The sequence below is a fragment of the Watersipora subatra genome, chromosome 8, assembly GCF_963576615.1.
Source record: "Watersipora subatra chromosome 8, tzWatSuba1.1, whole genome shotgun sequence".
Lineage (NCBI taxonomy): Eukaryota > Metazoa > Bryozoa > Gymnolaemata > Cheilostomatida > Watersiporidae > Watersipora > Watersipora subatra.
This window is the reverse complement of record NC_088715.1, coordinates 64,208,964-64,232,166: the sequence shown is the minus strand read 5'-3', so window position 1 is coordinate 64,232,166 and position 23,203 is coordinate 64,208,964. Positions and strand designations below refer to the sequence as shown.

The window sequence follows — 23,203 nt, the reverse complement described above, 5'->3', positions numbered from 1 at the left end:
CAACCGCCTGATATAGAAAACACAGAGAACACCACCTTGATTACTGGCACAGAAGTAGGATCTGAGGCTAGATATAGTTGTCTTCCCGGCTACCAGATGACAGGAGAACCTGTCATAGAATGTCTTGCTAACCAACAATGGTCAACTCCACCTCAATGTCAGAGTACGTAAGTCTTTTTCTAGAATTACAAGTTTGCATTCATGAACTTATCCAAAATCACTAGAAATACTTACTATCACTGAAAGGTCTTATTACTCTCTAGAATGTAGTCATTCAATAACCATCAGTTTATTAATAAGAGCCATGAGAGCAAGCATAAAATGACATTGCGCCGTGTGAATTGGTATGCATATTTTCATCCACATAGTGACATATATTGTCCAGTGAATCCATTAATCTCGCGTAGCTTAATTTGGAAGATATTTTCCAAGCGAACAGGAGGTTCCGAAATCTAATCCTGCATGAAACGCATATTTCATTCCTAAATTTAAAAGCTATAGCTGGACAAACCGAAACACATACTTTGAGATTTATATAGATTACTAACAGCTTCTGTTAATCGTTGAACAATGGTACTATTTTCAGGAATACGATGTGGAAATCCACCACAGATTCAGAATGGAGTCAGGCGTGTCTATGGTCACTACCTTAATGATAGAACGAAGTACCGCTGTCATACAGGTTACCTGATGGTTGGAGATGAATTCATTTACTGCGAGACAAATGGTCATTGGACTGTTCCACCAGAGTGTGATGGTAAGGGTTTGTAACCAGCTGCTCTCGCCCCTTTGAGAATAACTAATTTTAGTTTTTTTCTGTTAAAACAATAAAGCTATAAATACACATTTGGGGTTGGACTAGCGAAATGCACCGGTATTAGAAATCTGCTTATAAACAGTGATGGCAATGCCATGCTTATAAACTCAACTTATAACATGTATCACCCAATGAATCTATCAATCCTATGTAGCTAAATTGGAAAGGCATTTGCCTGGTGAACGAGAGGTTCAGAAATCAAATCTTCTGTGATACGGATTCTTTGTTCCAAGGTTTTAATAGCTATAATTATATATACCGAGCTTCTCTAGGACACACATACAAACTTCTCTAAGACACACATACAAACTTAGAGATTTATAAATATAGACATTCACTCTGAAGATCTTCATAGCAATTATATTCAGGTGAATATGAGTATCACCTTTTCTATCTGCTGATAGTATGACTTGTATCTATTGAGTAAAAAAGAAAGTGTAGTCACAAAGTACAATTAACCCTGTGTGACCTCTACTAGTTCATAACCCTGTGTAACCTCTACTAGTTCATAACCCTGTGTGACCTCTACTAGTTCATAACCCTGTGTAACCTCTACTAGTTCATAACCCTGTGTGACCTCTACTAGTTCATAACCCTGTGTAACCTCTACTAGTTCATAACCCTGTGTAACCTCTACTAGTTCATAACATGCAGAGACATTAAAGATATACGAGCATTTGAAGGTGTTTATTTTAATAACTGATAGCGAGTTGAGAGTACCAGAGATCATTGAAACTGTCTTTACAATCTTTTGCAAAGATTTTTGTCATTAAAATGTTAATATATTTTTATTCGTGTTACAGTTAAATTTTCAGGCATGGAGTTATCATCTCTGTATTTGTATTGGTACTTGTATCCCAGTATAAATGGTGCTTGCTTTTTTGTAAGGCTTCTTGATTTGAAAGAAAGTGCAGTGTGTTTAATCAGCTCTATTTCAAATAACAACTTGATTATCAAGGTCTATGGCAAGGATTATAGGTCTATGGCAAGTTATAAAGCCGCATGTTTATAATTGAAATACTGTATGTATGATAGCCTGTAGTACAGTTGTAAAAGGAGATAATCACACTAAAAACATAACTTGTTCTCACTTGCAGTGATCACCTGTGAACTGCCTCCTATTCCAGACAATGCGGGTCTAGGTACTATGACTGGAACTCAGTTTGGACAGACAGCTACCTACCAATGTCTACCTGATTACACCACTGATGATCCAACATACATAACATGTCAGCTGACTGGAGAGTGGAGTCGTGCTCCCAACTGTAGTAGCATTCAACCGCAATCTGAAGGTAGGGAAGGATCTTTATACTTTTTACGTTGCATGTTTATATGAACTTGCACTTGACAACCGTTTCCTCCATATTGTAAAAAGAAGGATTCACTCTCTACAGAAACAACCTGCGGAGTACCATCGATGCCAGACAATGCACGGTTAATCTCTGTGTTTGAAACATACTTGGGTCAGACAGCCATTTATCAGTGTCTACCTGGTTACGCCACTGATGATCCAACATACATAACTTGTCAGTCAAATGGAACTTGGAGTCGTGCTCCCAACTGTACTCTGACTCATCCTGTCACAACTAGTAAGATTTTAACAAACCTCATTTATTTTAGATTCATTAGAAAGATTCAAGTTCATGTTGAAGCTGCTGTTCTTTATTCTCTACAGTTTTGAACCACAAAGTTCTTATTATTAGTTCATATACATTTTTATGTATACTAAAGATACAAGACACCTTTCCTACAACTTCCTTGACTTTGTATTTTGCACTTAACAAACCTCTGTTTTATAGTCTGAGAATGTAGTTTTTAAACTAGACTTGTCTAAGAAGTTCTTATTGCAGGTGTGAAGTGTAAATAATCAGCTGAAATATAAAAACAACTTTAGAGTTAAGCAAGTTTGCTGTTATCAGAAGTCACATATCGTGCACTTGTATAATTGTGTGTCCATGCCAGAAAATGTTCTATTTATTATGAATTTGTTGGCTTGTGAATGTGTTAACAAAATTTAAACTGCTTGCATTATTGTAAAATTCAATTTTAAAAATTAATTTCAAAATTATTTGAATAGCAGATTTTATTTCTAGAGCCTACACAGACTAAGCCGACATTCAGACCTACTTGGTCAATGAGTGAAACATTCTCTTCTTCAACAACCGAACAAATAAAGGTTGTCATGACAACCACTGAAGCTGTTACTAGTCCATCATGGTTAATCACCTCTTTACCGAGCACAAGACCACCTTCAACGGCTCATAGATTTATGCCTACTGCAGATGCTGGACAATCAGCTACTGAGACCTTTCCATCTACATCAACTAACAAACCTGTTAGCAAATACTGGTCAACTTCATGGCCAGACCATCCGACAAACCGACTTCAGACTACTAGCTACTCTGACACAACTGTTACAGAGCTAGTTCAAAGTTCAAGAGCCTCACAACAAACAGTTACCACACGGTTCAGTTCAACAGAACTACCACAAGCTTTTGAAGCTTCACAAAGTTCCACAGAACAACCACAAATTCTGGGAACTTCACAAAGCTTAATAGAATTTTCCTTAGCTTCAAAGATTTCACAAAGAACAGCAGGTCCAGCTGGTACAACCCCAGATATAGGCACATCACGACGTGTCACATTGACTGACCTTTTTACCAGTCCTCTGAATTTCCCTCCCAACAGTTCTCCAACAGCAAAAACTTCCTCCAAACCAATCAGCTCTACAAAAGCTGAGCAAACCTCACTAACACCTAGTCAACAACCATTACGACTGCCAACTCCCAGTGTCCATGATACTAAGATATTACTACCGAACAACAGTAAACCACTGAACACGGTAAACTATAAATATCTCACAGACTTGCCTGTGAATAGAGAGAGTACAACTCTAAGTTCTATATCTACAGAGGGAGAGACTGACAAGCCAACCGTTTCAAAATATGAAAAAACTGCAGTTATCACGGAGGCAGCCAAAAGGTTATCTGAAAGTAGCTCTGAAAAGCTTGCCAGAGCGGGATCCAACCATCCAGGTTCTGCGCTAATAGGAGCCTCAGCTGCCCTGGTAGTAGTCGCTGTTATCATGATAGCTGTTGCCATCTACATAATGAGAAAGAGGTATGCTATTTCTTTTAGAATGGAAATGTCAGTTATCAAGTATCCATTGCCATATATGTAGTTTCTGAGAATGGAATGAAACATTGATTGACATCACACCATTATAGAGGTGATATTTGCCTTTTGTATCCTGCTGCAGTGTATTCACTTTATGTAAAAGCCATATAGTTACGCTTACTTTAATGTTACAAAATGTTTAAAAATATCACTTTTTGCATAAACTTAATGATTGTAGGCGGAGAACAGAGATGAACTTTGTTTCTGTTAATAATGCTCTGTATGACACTGATGGACAAACCATGACCACCTACTCTTTCAAAGAGGGTTGTCCCACCACCGACTGAATCACTCTTCTCATGGGCTTCCTGACACAGTGTCGCATGTAACTGACACGATGTTACAAGTGATTGTCCTCGCAAAATCGTTCGACACTCTGAATTAGCCGCTTCATTTACTCTTCGAATACCATTTGCTATGTTTATGAATTTAAACTATTCCAGAACTTTTCAGCTTCTCAATTTGCTCAAATTATTAATATATCAAAGTTGGTGTACAATTATCAATTTCTTCTCATTAAGAAGTATTAAGGCGTGGTCACACGAGCACCAAACCGACGTATGATCGGTTCGGAGGCTGGTTCGGTTCGTGGCACATGTCACACGGCCACCGAAGTAACTTCGCTTCCTAGATACCATACGTATAGAGACAGGACACGGTTACATTAGTAGTTTTTATGTATTTGAGTTAAATATTTCTATTGTAAACAAAAAACTTTGAGGAACAATTATAAATTATAATTACACAACAGATTTATCTGAAGATCGTTCAGCTGCTCAAAATAAATCACTCGATACAAAGATTTTGCTAACCCTTCCCATCAACATAATTATATTTTTTATTAAGATATGAATGTTTTTCTATGCTGAGTACATAACAAACAAAAACAGTCTTTATCATAGTACTGTGGTTTTACATAAATAAATCAGTCAACGATACTTCATCAGGATGAATATGACACATTACTTATATTCTACAAGAAAGAAAATCACAATTTTCTTACATTTATGCAAAACTTAGGTGCAATATCTTACATTTATGCAACACAATCATAAGTCCGGGTGAACCTTGTCGTAAATTGTTTCATGTGGTTTATTTAACGAAATAAAAGTATCGTCCCATTTCTTTTTTAACATTACTCACGCGAACGTAAGTAGAAATGCGACGCGTGCTTGCTAGAATTCTAGAATTTTAACCAGCCAATAAGAGCAAGGGTTCGGCACGAAATTTCGGGCAGTACCGAAAAGGTTCGTTTCGGCCAGAAATGTCCTCGACCGAACTTTTTAGAGGTGAAAGCGACATCGTTTTGCGTCATTTAGTTCGGTTCGGCGCTCGTGTGACCACGCCTTTATAGTTCCAAACTGCTTATTATATTCTTTATTTTAATCTTTTTAATAAACCATATTATTAGTAATCTACATATACAAATCTCAGTTTGTCATTTGTCGTTGTTCGGTGTCTGTCTGTCTGTCTGTTTGGTGTCTGTACGGCTATAGCGATTAAAACCTAGCAGTGAAAATCCATTTCATGATATTAAAGTAGTCCTCGCTAATGATGCCACACCCGACTGTCAAGATCATACGGGAGCTACCCTAAGTCTGACTAAGCTGGACCGAAGACTGGCCCTGACGAATTTGGACCGAACACAGGCCCGTAGAATCTGACCGAATACTGGCCTCGTAGGATTAGACCGAAGACTGGCCTCGTAGGATCAGACCGAATACTGGCCTCGTAGAATCAGACCGAATACTGGCCTCGTAGGACCAGACCGAATACTGGCCTCGTAGGATCAGACCGAACGCTGGCCTCGTAGGATCAGACCGAATACGGGCCTCGTAGGATCAGACCGAATACTGGCCTCGTAACCTGGCTGACGGTAAACTCCAACACTGTAACTCACTGAACAAAACTCTTGGAAGTTAGAGTTACCCGGCTTCAGGCATGAAATTATCCAACTATCGTTAAATGTCTAGTTCCTATTAGTTGGCAGAACACTTGTCTGGCTGAGGTGGTGCACTAGCGTGGATGCAGCTGTGGTTCACTGTCTAATACCACGTGCCTACGCGCAGAGTTACAGACTCGCCAAATCTGTCTGTCGTCCCTCGAAGCCTTGTGTGGCTGCAGCTATGAAACGCAGTCTTAAGCCACGGCTTACGAGGAGAAGACAAAACAAATAAAGCTAGTGCTTCCTACTAGATAGTCTGCTATGAATCAATTAACAACACTTTGAGAAAGCGTCAAAGTTTATTCACAAATATCAGCACAAAGCACAACACGAGCAGAATGCTCTAACAACACGATTGCATGTTCTTATATACACACAAAATGGCAAAACTAAGATAATTGGTTAAGATAATATAGGTCAATTTCACTGACTGTATTTGGTTACACACATGGATAAGACAGCAAAACGATAAGATTCAATAAGCATCCAGTCAAATCTTACCACAAAAGTCAGCGCAAAACAAACAAAACGAGTGTTTATTACCACCGCTTTACAAGTCCTCTCCCCGATACGCCCGCTTATTACCCATAAATACCGTAAGCTAGTTCTAACACATATCAGTTGCAATCATGGTGCTCTACTGCATAGAATGTTCCTTCAAAGCGAGTAGTCTTCGTGATCTGAAGAAACATGAGCGCTTACATCGTCGACGTTTGAGCTGCCCAACATGCAGTGCCGAGTTTACATCGTCAGACCAACTGAAGAATCACAAGCTACAGGAGCACTCGAGGACTGTAGCCTGTCAGACTGAGCAACCTTGCAGCCGGGGCCGATCTCCTCTGCGACATCGCCCTCCTTACCAGAGACCTGAAACTCGGCACCCTCGAAGACAGTTTCCTCCACGCTCCGCAAGACGCCCTCGAACGCACTTGCCTCCTTACAGGCGACCCCAATGGCGACCTGCAAAGCGTTCGAAGCCTGAGTCAAAGCCGGCAGTACCCTCTGTAGCTGTTCGGCAACTAGCTCCTCTTGAGATCTTCGACTCGGACTATAGCCTATAGTTCCGAGTTGATTTTCTCCCAAAGGGCCCTTTTCAGGGCCACCACCTTGTACAAGAGTAGTGTTCATCTGGCTATGAGCGTTTACTTCACCATTATATTACACACGATATTACATTACACATGATATTATATTACACATGATATTATATTACTCATGATATTATATTACACACGATATTACATTACACATGATATTATATGACACAGGATATTATATTACACACGATATTACATTACACATGATATTATATTACACATGATACTATATTACTCATGATATTACATTACACACGATATTACTTTACACATGATATTAGATTACACATGATATTATATTACTCATGATATTATATTACACTTTTATTATATTACACATGATATTATATTACACATGATATTATATTACACATGATATTATATTACACATGATATTATATTGCACATGATATTATATTACACATGATATTATATTACACATGATATTATATTACATATTATATTATATTACTCATATTATATTACACATGATATTATATTACACGCGATATTATACTACACGCGATATTATATTACACGCGATATTATATTATAATTGATATTATATTATAGTCGATATTATATTACACAGGATATTATATCACACATGATATTATATTACACATGATATTAAATTACGCACGGTATTATATTACACACGATATTATATTACACACGATAATGTATTACACACGATGTTATATTACACATGATATTATATTACACATGATATTATATTACACATGATATTATATTACACATGATATTATATTGCACATGATATTATATTACACATGATATTGTATTACACATGATATTATATTACATATTATATTATATTACTCATATTATATTACACATGATATTATATTACACGCGATATTATACTACACGCGATATTATATTACACGCGATATTATATTATAATTGATATTATATTATAGTCGATATTATATTACACAGGATATTATATCACACATGATATTATATTACACATGATATTAAATTACGCACGGTATTATATTACACACGATATTATATTACACACGATAATGTATTACACACGATGTTATATTACACATGATATTATATTACACATGATATTATATTACACATGATATTATATTACACACGATATTATATTACACACGATATTACATTACACATATTATTATATTACACATGATATTATATTACACACGATATTACATTACACATGATATTATATTACACATGATATTATATTACACACGATATTATATTACACATTATATTACATTACACATGATATTATATTACACGCGATATTATATTACACATGATATTATATTACACACGATATTATATTACACATGATATTGTCTTACACACGATATTATATTACACATGATATTATATTACACATGATATTATATTACACATGATATTAAATTACGCACGGTATTATATTACACACGATATTATATTACACACGATATTGTATTACACACAATATTATATTACACATGATATTATATTACACATGATATTATATTACACATAATATTATATTACACATGATATTATATTACACACGATATTATATTACACACGATATTATATTACACATGATATTATATTACACATGATATGATATTACACATGATATTATATTTCACATGGTATTATATTACACATGATATTATATTACACGCGATATTATATTACACATGATATTATATTACACACGATATTATATCACGCATGATATTATATTACACATAATATTATATTACACATGATATTATATTACGCATGTTATTATATTACACACGATATTATATTACACACGATATCATATTGCACGTTATATTACATTACACATGATATTATATTACACATGATATTATATTACACACGATATTATATTACACATGATATTATATTACACATGATATTATATTACACATTATATTACATTACCCATGATATTATATTACACATGATATTATATTACACACGATATTATATTACACACGGTATTATATTACACACGATATGATATTACACAGGATATTATATTACACATGGTATTATATTACACATGATATTATATTACACGCGATATTATATTACGCACGGTATTATATTACCCACGATAGTGTATTATGCACGATATTATATTACACACGATATTATATTACACATGATGATATCTCATGACGCACCAGACTTCCAGCGACTGTCTAAGAAGACTTGTTTACATAGTTATTACACACGATAATTATCTCACGGGACTGCCAGCGTATTAGTTCCTACAAAAACAAAATAAATAACTCTTTTCAAGTAGTTTAACTAAACAAAAGTTACTCTCACCCCCCCCCCCTCATGTAGATATCATGCAAGGACTGCTGCATTTTATCAATGACCATCTTCTTGGCTCTGAACCATTTTATAATGCTGTGCCTTCTTCAGCTGGGTTGAAACTCATGACGGCTGATCCAGGCATTCTATCAATGACGCTGACTTGCTAATCTCCTTAAACATGATTGACCTATATATATACTCGATCTATACTTACCTTTATATAGTATATTAGTTTACACTGTAAAGTCAAGTGCTCAATAATCGAGTAAATTAGAGCTGTGTATAAAGTTTATTAAAAACTAAAGGTTAAATTTATTACTACTAATAGTTTCATGCAATCGCGTTGCAATCTTCAGGTACAATGACTAAAATGTATAATGTACAAGCTATAAAATTGTAAAATTACTTAATAATTACATTCTATATGTACATGTATATATATATTTATTTATATAAAGGAAGTAGGAGATGACTAAAGATGAGTTTTTATTACTAGTAGTTTCATGTACAGAGTACAATCATCAGACAATAACTCATGCCAAGATGACTACCCTATTGCCAATGTTAGGGCTCACATTCAAAACTGCATCAAGATTAACATATTATATGAGTTATATATACGAGTTATATATACGAGTTATATATATGAGTTATATATACGAGTTATGTATACGAGTTATATATATGAGTTATATACTGTATACTAGTTATATATACGAGTTATATATACGAGTAATATATATATGAGTTATATATATGAGTTGTATATATGAGTTATATATAAGAGTTTTATATATTAGAGGTTATACTACCACTATCAGAGATTGCGTGCATTTGATTTTTTGTTTATCTTCTAGTAGAATCACTGCCTTATAAGCTACGGCAGTCGCCAAATTTAACTTCCTCTCAATTTGAAGTACATGTAGTTGTCACAATGCTCGCATACATATATTATTAGCTGTGCTACCCGGTGTTGCCTGGGCATTAAAATCAGCTTATAAACAATGAGAGGTAATGAGAGTTGCCTGCCACTTGCTATTAGCCTGGCACATTACCAATAGATCATTTGAGCAAGCTTACTAATAAAATCTATCATTTCTCATGACGTTACATCATGATGGAAAGCGGTAGCGTATTTGTTCCCATATAGTGACATATATTGCCTATTCAATACATCAAGCTCGTGTGGCTGAATTGGTAAGGTGGTGAACTGATACACCGGAGAATCTGAGATCAAATCTTATGCAATACGGATCCTTGATTCCAAGATTTTAATAGCTATAGCTGGAACTACACACATGCCCACATACACAATTACTATTACACACAAACTATGAGAAATATAATGATTACATTTCTATATTTCTATGTATACTATACATTATATAGATCGAATTTTCCGCCTGATGATGACAACTACGAAATATCCTCTCCCTAGTAACACTAACACTATTAAATTTCCCACTTGAAAATTTCAGCTACGAAAAAGACTTCCAATAAAATTAGCCTTATGATTGGCCGGCGAACATTAACACTAATATTAGTTTTTTTCACCTGAAAATGTCAGCTGCAAAATAGACTTTCGATGATGACTTTCCCGTTTGTCGTCTATCACTACCCAAGGGTCAAGCTTAGAATAAAGATAGTTTTTGACGATACTCCAACTCGTGACATTAAGACTGGTAGAGCGATGCTGTAACACCTGCACCAATTGATCGCCTCTGTATTTATGAACAGTTGCCCAGCTATCCTATTCGCCTTTTCGTTGACACATTTAACGATTCATTACGACGAACTAGAAAGCCACGAAAATTATATACAATAGATCTAATACTAACGCGGCGTTTTTCTTCAGCAAATGTGGCGAAATAAACAAACATTCAAAGATTTTGAAAACTCGCCCAACTCGACACTTTACATTATATCAAGTTTTTTACGTAGTAGGAAGCAAAAACTTGACATAAATTTCTTGACATCTTGAATTTACGTTATAGTTATACGTTATAGTTATACGTTATAGTTATACGTTATAGTTATACGTTATAGTTATACGTTATAGTTATACGTTATAGTTATACGTTATAGTTATACGTTATAGTTATACGTTATAGTTATACGTTATAGTTATACGTTATAGTTATACGTTATATTTATACGTTATAGTTATACGTTATAGTTATACGTTATAGTTATACGTTATAGTTATACGTTATAGTTATACGTTATAGTTATACGTTATAGTTATACGTTATAATTATACGTTATAGTTATACGTTATAGTTATACGTTATAGTTATACATTATAGTTATACGTTATAGTTATACGTTATAGGTATACATTATAGTTATACGTTATAGGAGGTAAACGTTATAGGAGTGTCTACTGTATTAAGTTTTAATGTAAGTATCAGTAAAAGTCATTTTCCAAAGAATTATGTGGGTCAACCATGTGTTTGATTGTCAAGGTATTTCAAGCTTTTGAGACTTTTTGCCTCCTACAAAAGCAAACCATTCAATGGGTGTAAACAATCACATTTCCATGAAAATTTCTTTGGTACCTTTTTTGGCGGACACTAAATTAGGAGAAAGCTAAAATTAGAAACATATTATTATACATGAATCTCATAAAATCCAAGCATATAAAGCAATTATTTATTTCTGCAGAACATGTGGACAACACAGCCAACATGGCTGGCTGCAGGGTCTAGTAGTTTTATTTATCAAATTGTTTTACAAAAGTTTGCATCAATTTTGAAGGATTTTGCAGATAACTTATATGATAACATCTATGATAACATCTATGAGAACATCTACGATTGCATCTACGACAACATCTACGATAAAATCTATGATAATATATATAATAACACCTATGATTACATCTACGATTACATCTATGATTACATCTACGATTACATCTATGATACTGAGACTTTAGTTAGGATTCTTTAATGTCCCGCTTTGACATTCCTTGGGAGAACTTATTATATTTCAAATTTTTTATGACCAAATGATTCTTTTTAAAATCTTATTCTTTTTGAGTTCTTTGGCAAAAATGAATATTTGATGTTGCGGGTCACATTTTCTTCAAGGTTTGAAATGCTTGGCAGCTATGAAAGCAATAGTAGGTTATGCGAGCGAGCTCAGCCCCAAGCTTTTGCTCACTACCACGCTGCCTGCATCAGTTTACAGTTAAAGGGTCAATCAACTTTATTGTAACTCCAATTGAGGGTTGAGGTCCTGTTGTCATTCATTACAGACACTCGTGCTTCCTGACACGGCTTGACAGATAATCAATTTCGCTGACCGCTGTCACACACTTTCGTAATCACTTCAAATTGTCCTTGGTTGTATTTTCCAAAAAGGGAGTTTCCCTTCATCAGCGACAGACAAGCCTAGCCTTGGTGCCTGGCCCTTGCAAGTCTTAACATTCAGGATTTACTTTCTGCCATAATGCCAAGAATTCTTCCATTTTACCCCTATGACCTTTTGAAGACTTATCTGTTTATTTATGTGAAGAGTGCAAACACTGATCTTCAACTAGTTTAGAGAGACAAGCTGACAAGACTGGCAGCTCTTCACACACTGGCAAGAGACAGAGATGGACTGGATACATATAGCACTAACACTCTCTGTTCTCATTTCAGGTAGTGTCTTTTGATAGTGAAATAGCTTTTTTAATATCATGGGTTAGAACTGCTAAAGCTGCCTGCTGCACAGAAAATTAAAAATGCTTTGTTCACAGTAAACTCCTTGAGAAAGTCAGCACTATTGGAGTTGTTATACCTTCACTTTGAGCTTTCTGCTCTATTTTAATGCTAACCAGTTCTTACTTTCACTAAACATCAGTTTCAGCTGTTTGTGTATATTGTGCTTAAGATGGTATGGCTGTGTGGCAGTGGCATTCAAAGGTTTTTATTAGACTCTGATTTCTGGTAGAGTCAGAACATTTTAGACTGCATTCTCTGGTTATATCTTTACTGCAGTTAATAATTACTAAAACTGATAATTTAGGTTTAGCTTAAGTTTTGTAAAATAACCCAATTGCAATAGAAGTACCCAATTACTATAGAGTTATCCAATTGCCATAAAATTAATCAATCATGGTGGCACAAATAGTTTGTATCAAGCAGAGAAAGTAGCTATAGCCCAACGATCTAGAGCGCGTGCTATTCAAATGACAGGTTAGATTTCACGTCAAGACAAAGCCACTAGTGGGGAAATAAATGGTATCCAACCTTAAAATTCTCACAACAACTGATTGTGTCTCTCATTTTTGAGATTCTCTTGCCACTAGACTAAGACATGTGTAGCCAAAATAACAGAAACGTTGTTCTTGAAAAGGCACACATCTTCTCCTTGCCGGAAGTAAGGCAGACAACATACTCAATCTTTAAGGGATTGCTCACATACATAGGGTCCTATCTACACAGGGTCCTATCTACACATAGGGTTCATCACACAGCTTTCAATTACAAATTTTCTTACTCAAGTCCTATACCGTCTTATAACTGTAAAGACCCAAAAAAAATCTGCGCCGAGCCATCTTTCCTTCCATTTATAGTAGTACCCTAGCGGTCTCAAATACTGTCAGGGATGCTCAGGCGTGCCAATAAAACTAGGGACTAAGTTTATGCACAATGATTCTAACATCTTGGCGGGTGAATGATTGACACAGGTGATAGTCTGCCAAACAGGAAAGCTGATTGTGGAGTGTTTGGATCTCATATGATGCAATCTTTTCCCAACCCTCAACAGTGTCTCCAGACAAAAGGACTAACCTGAACAGCTACTGCTTTTATTATAGTAAAGAATAATGAACTATATCTTGTCTTGAAATGCACCCTGCTTTTTCTTCACCACTCGGAGATGATGTAAACAAAGCTTCCTACGGTCTGTTTAGAGTAACAGCAGTATATGAACTACAGACTACAATACAAGACTAGATTGCCTTGGCTCAGCTGAACATGCTCTCAAAGTGATTAGTACAACTGGCCCAGTAAGCTACAGAATGCTAATATTTGTGTCTATGATGAAGCTCATGATAGATTTCTGCATCCAACTGTCGACATCAAGTGAATGAATGGGATCTTCTATGGTGATTTATCGTCATTTCTTAAAATAGTTACAATATAAAAGAGCGTGAAAACAATTGGAAACAGATAAATCATCAGATCATCAGAAAAGTGTCAGTTTTCTATTTTGGTAAGTTATTAATAGCATCATCACAGTTTCTGAGGTTCGTATTTTTCTGACAACACAAGACAGGTGAATGAACAGTGGCTCTACAAGTTTAAGAATTAACCCACCAGTATTGAACAAATAAGCCTGAGGCATTGTTTAAAGAATAGAGAAAGCATAATATTATTATGCTTTATTATTCATCTTGAGGTGTTGACTGATGTTCTAAAAAAAGAATCAAGGAGATTGACCAACCAGAAGCTGAGATATAGCCAGCCAAACGCAGGTCTACCAAAAAACAAAAGTGTTTTGGTAATCATCAATATATGACGTATGAAATCGACTTGTGTGTCATTGGTCAATTAAGCCAACTAATGCGCTCTCCTATAACAATCACGGCGTTTTAATTGGTTTAATCCCTGGAAGTATAGAACAATCAAATTGGGCCTAACAATCATCGCTCCTAGAATTCCGAACCAGTCCCTCTGACGTGTAGATTAGTTTTAGCATAAAATAATTACACGCATCTATTATTTCGCAACATTTCGCTATCTTGCTAGTTCAGCTCAGTTTTGTTGTTCTCCTACTTAGCTTCCCTATTCAGACTCATCTTTAGCGTTGTTCAGATTTTTTAACTATAGCTAATAAATAGAATCAATTAAATCAATCTCGGTTATCATTTGGAATTTTCTACAAATTATATTAGTTACATCATTTATTCTATACGCAGTTATATTATTATTTTGTATAATATGCATTATGAATATTATATAAATCATAAAAAATAATCATAGATAAGATAATAGATCAATAGAAAAATCAAAGCAAAAATTATCGTTTTCTTTTCTTATAGCAAGAGCAGCACGGTCAAGTTAGTCTTTTTAAGATTATGGCTGTAGTGAACTTCCAGTCTGTTAATAGTGACGATAATCATGAAAATCAACTGAATGCTGCAGTAGATACACAGTAGAAAAATGATGAAGGAACAAAAAGTCCCATTCCTATTTCGTATTCTAAAAAAACTGCAATCGCGGATATCGCATATAGACTATACACGCGCCGTTCGTTGAACAGATGATCTTCGGAGCATATCCGTGGAGATCGAGTTAAAATTTGAAGCACAATAGTCAAAATCTGCTCTTCTGCTTTAAAAAATCATGACGAGGGGTTGTGGGCAAATGCCTTTACCACACAATGTTTGGATGATTTTCCTGAGAAACCAGAGCTAGTATGTAAATTATTTACTATCGCGAGAAGCTTTTCACATCTCGTAGCCAAAACAATCATTATAAGTAACGGCGGTAAGGGTGCGCAACTCCGGCACATGACCATTAAGTCGATTTTATACGTCATAGTTTTCGGGATTTTCGAAGGGTTTTCCTCTGATTCTTTATTAGGTAGACCTGTGTTTGGCTGTCTATATCTCAGCTTCTAGGGGGTCAATCTCCTTGATTCTTTTTTCAGAACATCAGTCAACACCTCAAGATAACTAATAAATCATAATAATATTATGCTTTCTCTATTCTTTAAGCTGCTTGCCCTTCAATCAGTGAATAAAACTTTTCCGATTTCTGCAGCCGTATGACTGCCATGTCTGGGCTACATGTATAGGTCCGTCTACACCTATAGGAAGAAGATATAAAAACGAAATAAAAATGAAACCAAAGTCATTTAAATGTAATTTAAAGATGTGATAATTATTAGAAAAAAACAGGAAACTAGCGAATACACAAGAAAACTAAAAATAAATGCCTGGAAGTAGGTGAAAGCTAGCGTTTCCTCTTTCAAACCCTTATGTACCTTCCTCTTACCTCTTAATTTGTTTATATGAAGGGCTTTACATCACTAGTAGCAGTCTTTGTATCTGTGAACATAACAAAATGTATCGTACCTGTACATTTATATACAAGCTTGTACACGCCAGAAGTTAGGCAAGATAGATTAGCTCTATGAAACATCTGAAACAACCCAGAAGAGGTAGAAATAGACATATGCCTAAGTAAATAGATGCATAAGCTCGAAGTAAATGTACTCTTATGTTCACGGTAAATGTACACATATGCTACACTAGATCTACACTTATGTTTATGGTAAATGTACACATATGCTACACTAGATCTACACTTATGTTTATGGTAAATGTACACATATGCTACAGTAGATCCACAATTATGTTCACGGTAAGTTTACACATATGCAAGAGGTAGGTACAATCATATGCTAAAGGTAGGTACAACCATAGACTAGAAGTAGGTACAACTATAGACTAGAGGCAGGTACAACCATAGATTAAAGGTAGGTACAGCTATAAACTAGAGATAGGTACAACCATAGACTAGAGGTAGGTACATGTACAATCGTAGATTAAAGGTAGATACATCTATAGACTAGAGATAGGTATACATATACGATAAGGGATTTGAATTTTCTGTTATACACAGATAGATAGTTATATTAAAATTATCAGAATTAGAGCCAATTTGTTTACATATCAAAATGGCTGTTGCAATCTGTTGAGGTTACACACATGAGTATGAATAATGAAACATCCCTACTAGACTCACTTATGTTTATGGCACTCAAATAGATTATTCATCTTTTGTTCTCCTTCATTTTATCAGTTAGCACGTATGAACGCATGAATGAATGAACGAACGAACGAACGAATGAAGGTGATAGATAAATGGAAGCTTTTAAAATCTAAAATAAGTGCAAGTGTAAAAATATTCATTGCTCCCTAGAAACTTTTAAAGCATCTAAATCTGAGAAGTTGTAACAATACAGTAAAGTCATGCTGGTATAAGTGCAATACGAGTTAACAATACAGTAGTCATGCTGGTATAAGTGCAATACGAGTTAACAATACAGCAGTCATGCTGGTATAAGTGCAGTACGAGTTAACAATACAGTAAAGTCATGCTGGTATAAGTGCAATACGAGTTAACAATACAGCAGTCATGCTGGTATAAGTGCAATACGAGTTAACAATACATTAGTCATGCTGGTATAAGTGCAATACGAGTTAACAATACAGTAAAGTCATGTTGGTATACGTGCAATACGAGTTAACAATACAGTAAAGTCATGTTGGTATACGTGCATTACGAGTTAACAATACAGTAGTCATGCTGGTATAAGTGCAATACGAGTTAACAATACAGTAGTCATGCTGGTATAAGTGCAATACGAGTTAACAATACAGTAAAGTCATGCTGGTATAAGTGCAATACGAGTTAACAATACAGCAGTCATGCTGGTATAAGTGCAATACGAGTTAACAATACAGTAAAGTCATGCTGGTATAAGTGCAATACGAGTTAACAATACAGTAAAGTCATGTTGGTATACGTGCATTACGAGTTAACAATACAGTAGTCATGCTGGTATAAGTGCAATACGAGTTAACAATACAGTAGTCATGCTGGTATAAGTGCAATACGAGTTAACAATACAGTAGTCATGCTGGTATAAGTGCAATACGAGTTAACAATACAGCAGTCATGCTGGTATAAGTGCAATACGAGTTAACAATACAGTAGTCATGCTGGTATAAGTGCAATACGAGTTAACAATACAGCAGTCATGCTGGTATAAGTGCATTACGAGTTAACAATACAGCAGTCATGCTGGTATAAGTGCAATACGAGTTAACAATACAGTAGTCATGCTGGTATAAGTGCAATACGAGTTAACAATACAGTAAAGTCAGCCTGGTATAAGTGCAATACGAGTTAACAATACAGTAAAGTCATGTTGGTATAAGTGCAATACGAGTTAACAATACAGTAAAGTAATGCTGGTATAAGTGCAATACGAGTTAACAATACAGTAAAGTCATGCTGGTATACGTGCATTACGAGTTAACAATACAGTAAAGTCATGTTGGTATAAGTGCAATACGAGTTAACAATACAGTAAAGTCATGCTGGTATAAGTGCAATACGAGTTAACAATACAGTAAAGTCATGTTGGTATAAGTGCAATACGAGTTAACAATACAGTAAAGTCATGCTGGTATAAGTGCAATACGAGTTAACAATACAGTAGTCATGCTGGTATAAGTGCAATACGAGTTAACAATACAGTAAAGTCATGTTGGTATACGTGCATTACGAGTTAACAATATAGTAAAGTCATGTTGGTATAAGTGCATTACGAGTTAACAATACAGTAAAGTCATGCTGGTATAAGTGCAATACGAGTTAACAATACAGTAAAGTCATGCTGGTATAAGTGTAATACGAGTTAACAATACAGTAGTCATGTTGGTATACGTGCATTACGAGTTAACAATACAGTAGTCATGCTGGTATAAGTGCAATACGAGTTAACAATACAGTAAAGTCATACTGGTATACGTGCATTACGAGTTAACAATACAGTAAAGTCATGCTGGTATAAGTGCAATACGAGTTAACAATACAGTAGTCATGCTGGTATAAGTGCAATACGAGTTAACAATACAGTAAAGTCATACTGGTATACGTGCATTACGAGTTAACAATATAGTAAAGTCATGTTGGTATAAGTGCATTACGAGTTAACAATACAGTAAAGTCATGCTGGTATAAGTGCATTACGAGTTAACAATACAGTAAAGTCATGCTGGTATACGTGCATTACGAGTTAACAATACAGTAAAGTCATGTTGGTATACGTGCATTACGAGTTAACAATACAGTAGTCATGCTGGTATAAGTGCAATACGAGTTAACAATACAGTAAAGTCATACTGGTATACGTGCATTACGAGTTAACAATACAGTAAAGTCATGCTGGTATAAGTGCAATACGAGTTAACAATACAGTAGTCATGCTGGTATAAGTGCAATACGAGTTAACAATACAGTAAAGTCATACTGGTATACGTGCATTACGAGTTAACAATATAGTAAAGTCATGTTGGTATAAGTGCATTACGAGTTAACAATACAGTAAAGTCATGCTGGTATAAGTGCAATACGAGTTAACAATACAGTAAAGTCATGCTGGTATACGTGCATTACGAGTTAACAATACAGTAAAGTCATGTTGGTATACGTGCATTACGAGTTAACAATACAGTAGTCATGCTGGTATAAGTGCAATACGAGTTAACAATACAGTAGTCATGCTGGTATAAGTGCAATACGAGTTAACAATACAGTAAAGTCATGTTGGTATACGTGCATTACGAGTTAACAATACAGTAGTCATGCTGGTATAAGTGCAATACGAGTTAACAATACAGTAGTCATGCTGGTATAAGTGCAATACGAGTTAACAATACAGTAAAGTCATACTGGTATAAGTGCAATACGAGTTAACAATACAGTAGTCATGCTGGTATAAGTGCAATACGAGTTAACAATACAGTAGTCATGCTGGTATAAGTGCAATACGACTTAACAATACAGTAAAGTCATACTGGTATACGTGCATTACGAGTTAACAATATAGTAAAGTCATGTTGGTATAAGTGCATTACGAGTTAACAATACAGTAAAGTCATGCTGGTATAAGTGCAATACGAGTTAACAATACAGTAAATTCATGCTGGTATAAGTGCAATACGAGTTAACAATACAGTAAAGTCATGCTGGTATAAGTGCAATACGAGTTAACAATACAGTAGTCATGCTGGTATAAGTGCAATACGAGTTAACAATACAGTAAAGTCATACTGGTATACGTGCATTACGAGTTAACAATATAGTAAAGTCATGTTGGTATAAGTGCATTACGAGTTAACAATACAGTAAAGTCATGCTGGTATAAGTGCAATACGAGTTAACAATACAGTAAAGTCATGCTGGTATACGTGCATTACGAGTTAACAATACAGTAAAGTCATGTTGGTATACGTGCATTACGAGTTAACAATACAGTAGTCATGCTGGTATAAGTGCAATACGAGTTAACAATACAGTAAAGTCATGTTGGTATACGTGCAATACGAGTTAACAATACAGTAAAGTCATGTTGGTATACGTGCATTACGAGTTAACAATACAGTAAAGTCATGCTGGTATAAGTGCAATACGAGTTAACAATACAGTAAAGTCATGCTGGTATACGTGCATTACGAGTTAACAATACAGTAAAGTCATGTTGGTATACGTGCATTACGAGTTAACAATACAGTAGTCATGCTGGTATAAGTGCAATACGAGTTAACAATACAGTAGTCATGCTGGTATAAGTGCAATACGAGTTAACAATACAGTAGTCATGCTGGTATAAGTGCAATACGAGTTAACAATACAGTAGTCATGCTGGTATAAGTGCAATACGAGTTAACAATACAGCAGTCATGCTGGTATAAGTGCAATACGAGTTAACAATACAGTAGTCATGCTGGTATAAGTGCAATACGAGTTAACAATACAGCAGTCATGCTGGTATAAGTGCATTACGAGTTAACAATACAGCAGTCATGCTGGTATAAGTGCAATACGAGTTAACAATACAGTAGTCATGCTGGTATAAGTGCAATACGAGTTAACAATACAGCAGTCATGCTGGTATAAGTGCATTACGAGTTAACAATACAGCAGTCATGCTGGTATAAGTGCAATACGAGTTAACAATACAGTAGTCATGCTGGTATAAGTGCAATACGAGTTAACAATACAGTAAATTCATGCTGGTATAAGTGCAATACGAGTTAACAATACAGTAAAGTCATGTTGGTATAAGTGCAATACGAGTTAACAATACAGTAAAGTCATGCTGGTATAAGTGCAATACGAGTTAACAATACAGTAAAGTCATGCTGGTATAAGTGCAATACGAGTTAACAGTACAGTAAAGTCATGTTGGTATAAGTGCAATACGAGTTAACAATACAGTAAAGTCATGTTGGTATACGTGCATTACGAGTTAACAATATAGTAAAGTCATGCTACTAATAGTGCGATACGAGTTAACAAAAACGGTTAGCATTCCATTTCATTCTATCCTTTTGGTGATCAGAAAGTGTACGCTAGGTGAAATTTATAAACAATAGACCTCGGCATAAATGACGTTTGAACCGCTTATTGTTAAACCGATAACAGTCATGTTTTGAGTTTGTTACTGGTGGCAAGTGATTTAATTACTCTTCATTCCTTTGGTGTTGTGAAATAAAAGGTGGCAGAAAGGATAATATAACTGAAATAATAAAAAGCGGTGTTGATTTTTGTATCAAGTAATACTAAAATGCAATATCGTAAATTAAATGTTTGATCATGTTTACTGATTAATCCACATACTATTATATATTATGTTATCATATTATTGATTATCAGTAGTAACAGTGATGTCAGACTTTTTGCCCTACAGCCCATGAGATCGGGTCGTTTGTTGTTAGGTTGACAAATGACATTGAAATTGACAACGCCCTGTGATTGGATGCCGAAGTCTATTGTTTATAAATTTCACCTGTATGCTACCCACAATTTAGTCTTACATTTCTAGTTTCTAATTCATGCGGGGCCCCTCCTTCAGTCCCCCATGCTACTGTGGCAGTAACAACGATAGAAATGCCAAACAAGGATATGTTAAAAATAGCAACCTACACCTGTGACTCTGCCAATGGTTATGCCACAAGAGGGAACAACACCATGGCGTGTCTGAGTTTGCATGGATACTCCATATGGTCTGGAGTGCAAGTCTCTTGTCCTAGTAAGTCTTTAGGAGTAGTTGATAGCTCCATACAGCTTCATATGTGTTCTATGGATTTCTATGCTAGCTACAACCATTTTTTCTAAGATGAATTAGTGCAATAAGAGATGATAAAACTAGCTAGTTTTTTGTAAAATTTAACATTGTTAGACGGGCCATCGCTAATTTTCAATATTAATCTAGGTCAGGCTGATCTGATTTGAAGACCAGTCAAGCTGTCGTGGAAAGAAGTGTCACACTAAAAACAGAGTTTCGAAGCTATATATAGATGCTCTTGGCAACCAATAATTCTCATGATATTATTTGCTTTCACACTGATAAAAGGATATGGCATTACGGAGGGATGCTTTCTAGCCATTCAATCAAACTTCAGTGCAATATATAACTTTGTCCTCTCAAATTGATCTCTTGATCTCTTAAAACAAAAATGCATAGACAAATATCTTTTTTTAGTATAAAGGTATTGAGTTTGCCAAGATATCGCGTTATAAGAAAAACACTTTTTTGTGCTAAATGTCAATATTCAGACACTATACTATATATATAATTGAAACCTATCTTTCTGTAGTTTTGTTCCGTTAAGAAAACAAGAAGTGATTATTTTTTCAAAAGATTTATATAAAATCGAAAAATATCAAAAACATTAAATTTCATTGCTTTTGAGTATTGCTTTTAAAATACACTTATTAAATACTTTAATATGTTAAATATTTCAAATATTATTGCTTAACATGCTTGATGGCACTAAACCTAGGGCTGAAATCGATAGCAATTTGTACCCGAAGACATTGATAATATCACACTCCCTGGTACAGGAAATGCTGACTGCCCTACCACTTTTAGTCATTGCTGCATGCCATAAAGCTGGATTCTAGCTCGGTAGGTATCAGAATACAAGCAAATTGAGCAACTTTGGAAAATAATTAGTTTACCTTGTAAATTGTCAAATTGCTGTTTTATCAATGACTAGTATCCTGACAGTCCTGTGCGTCGAGA

General features: G+C 35.1%; 1 protein-coding gene across 1 annotated transcript; it reads left to right on the top strand.

Annotated features, from left to right (window-relative positions):
- Positions 1–1,964: 1,964 nt before the first annotated feature.
- Positions 1,965–4,281, top strand: LOC137402844 (uncharacterized). The gene is made up of 3 exons (XM_068089352.1): positions 1,965–2,109; positions 2,911–3,937; positions 4,173–4,281. Exons 1-3 carry the CDS (start codon positions 1,965–1,967, stop codon positions 4,279–4,281), a joined length of 1,281 nt encoding a protein of 426 aa, XP_067945453.1.
- Positions 4,282–23,203: the final 18,922 nt, after the last annotated feature.

Coding starts and splice junctions, on each gene's coding strand:
- LOC137402844 (XM_068089352.1), top strand. CDS start 1,965: ATGACTGGAACTCAGTTTGGACAGACAGCTACCTACCAATGTCTACCT. Junction 2,110..2,910: donor CATTCAACCGCAATCTGAAG/GTAGGGAAGGAT, acceptor TTTTATTTCTAG/AGCCTACACAGACTAAGCCG. Junction 3,938..4,172: donor ATCTACATAATGAGAAAGAG/GTATGCTATTTC, acceptor TAATGATTGTAG/GCGGAGAACAGAGATGAACT.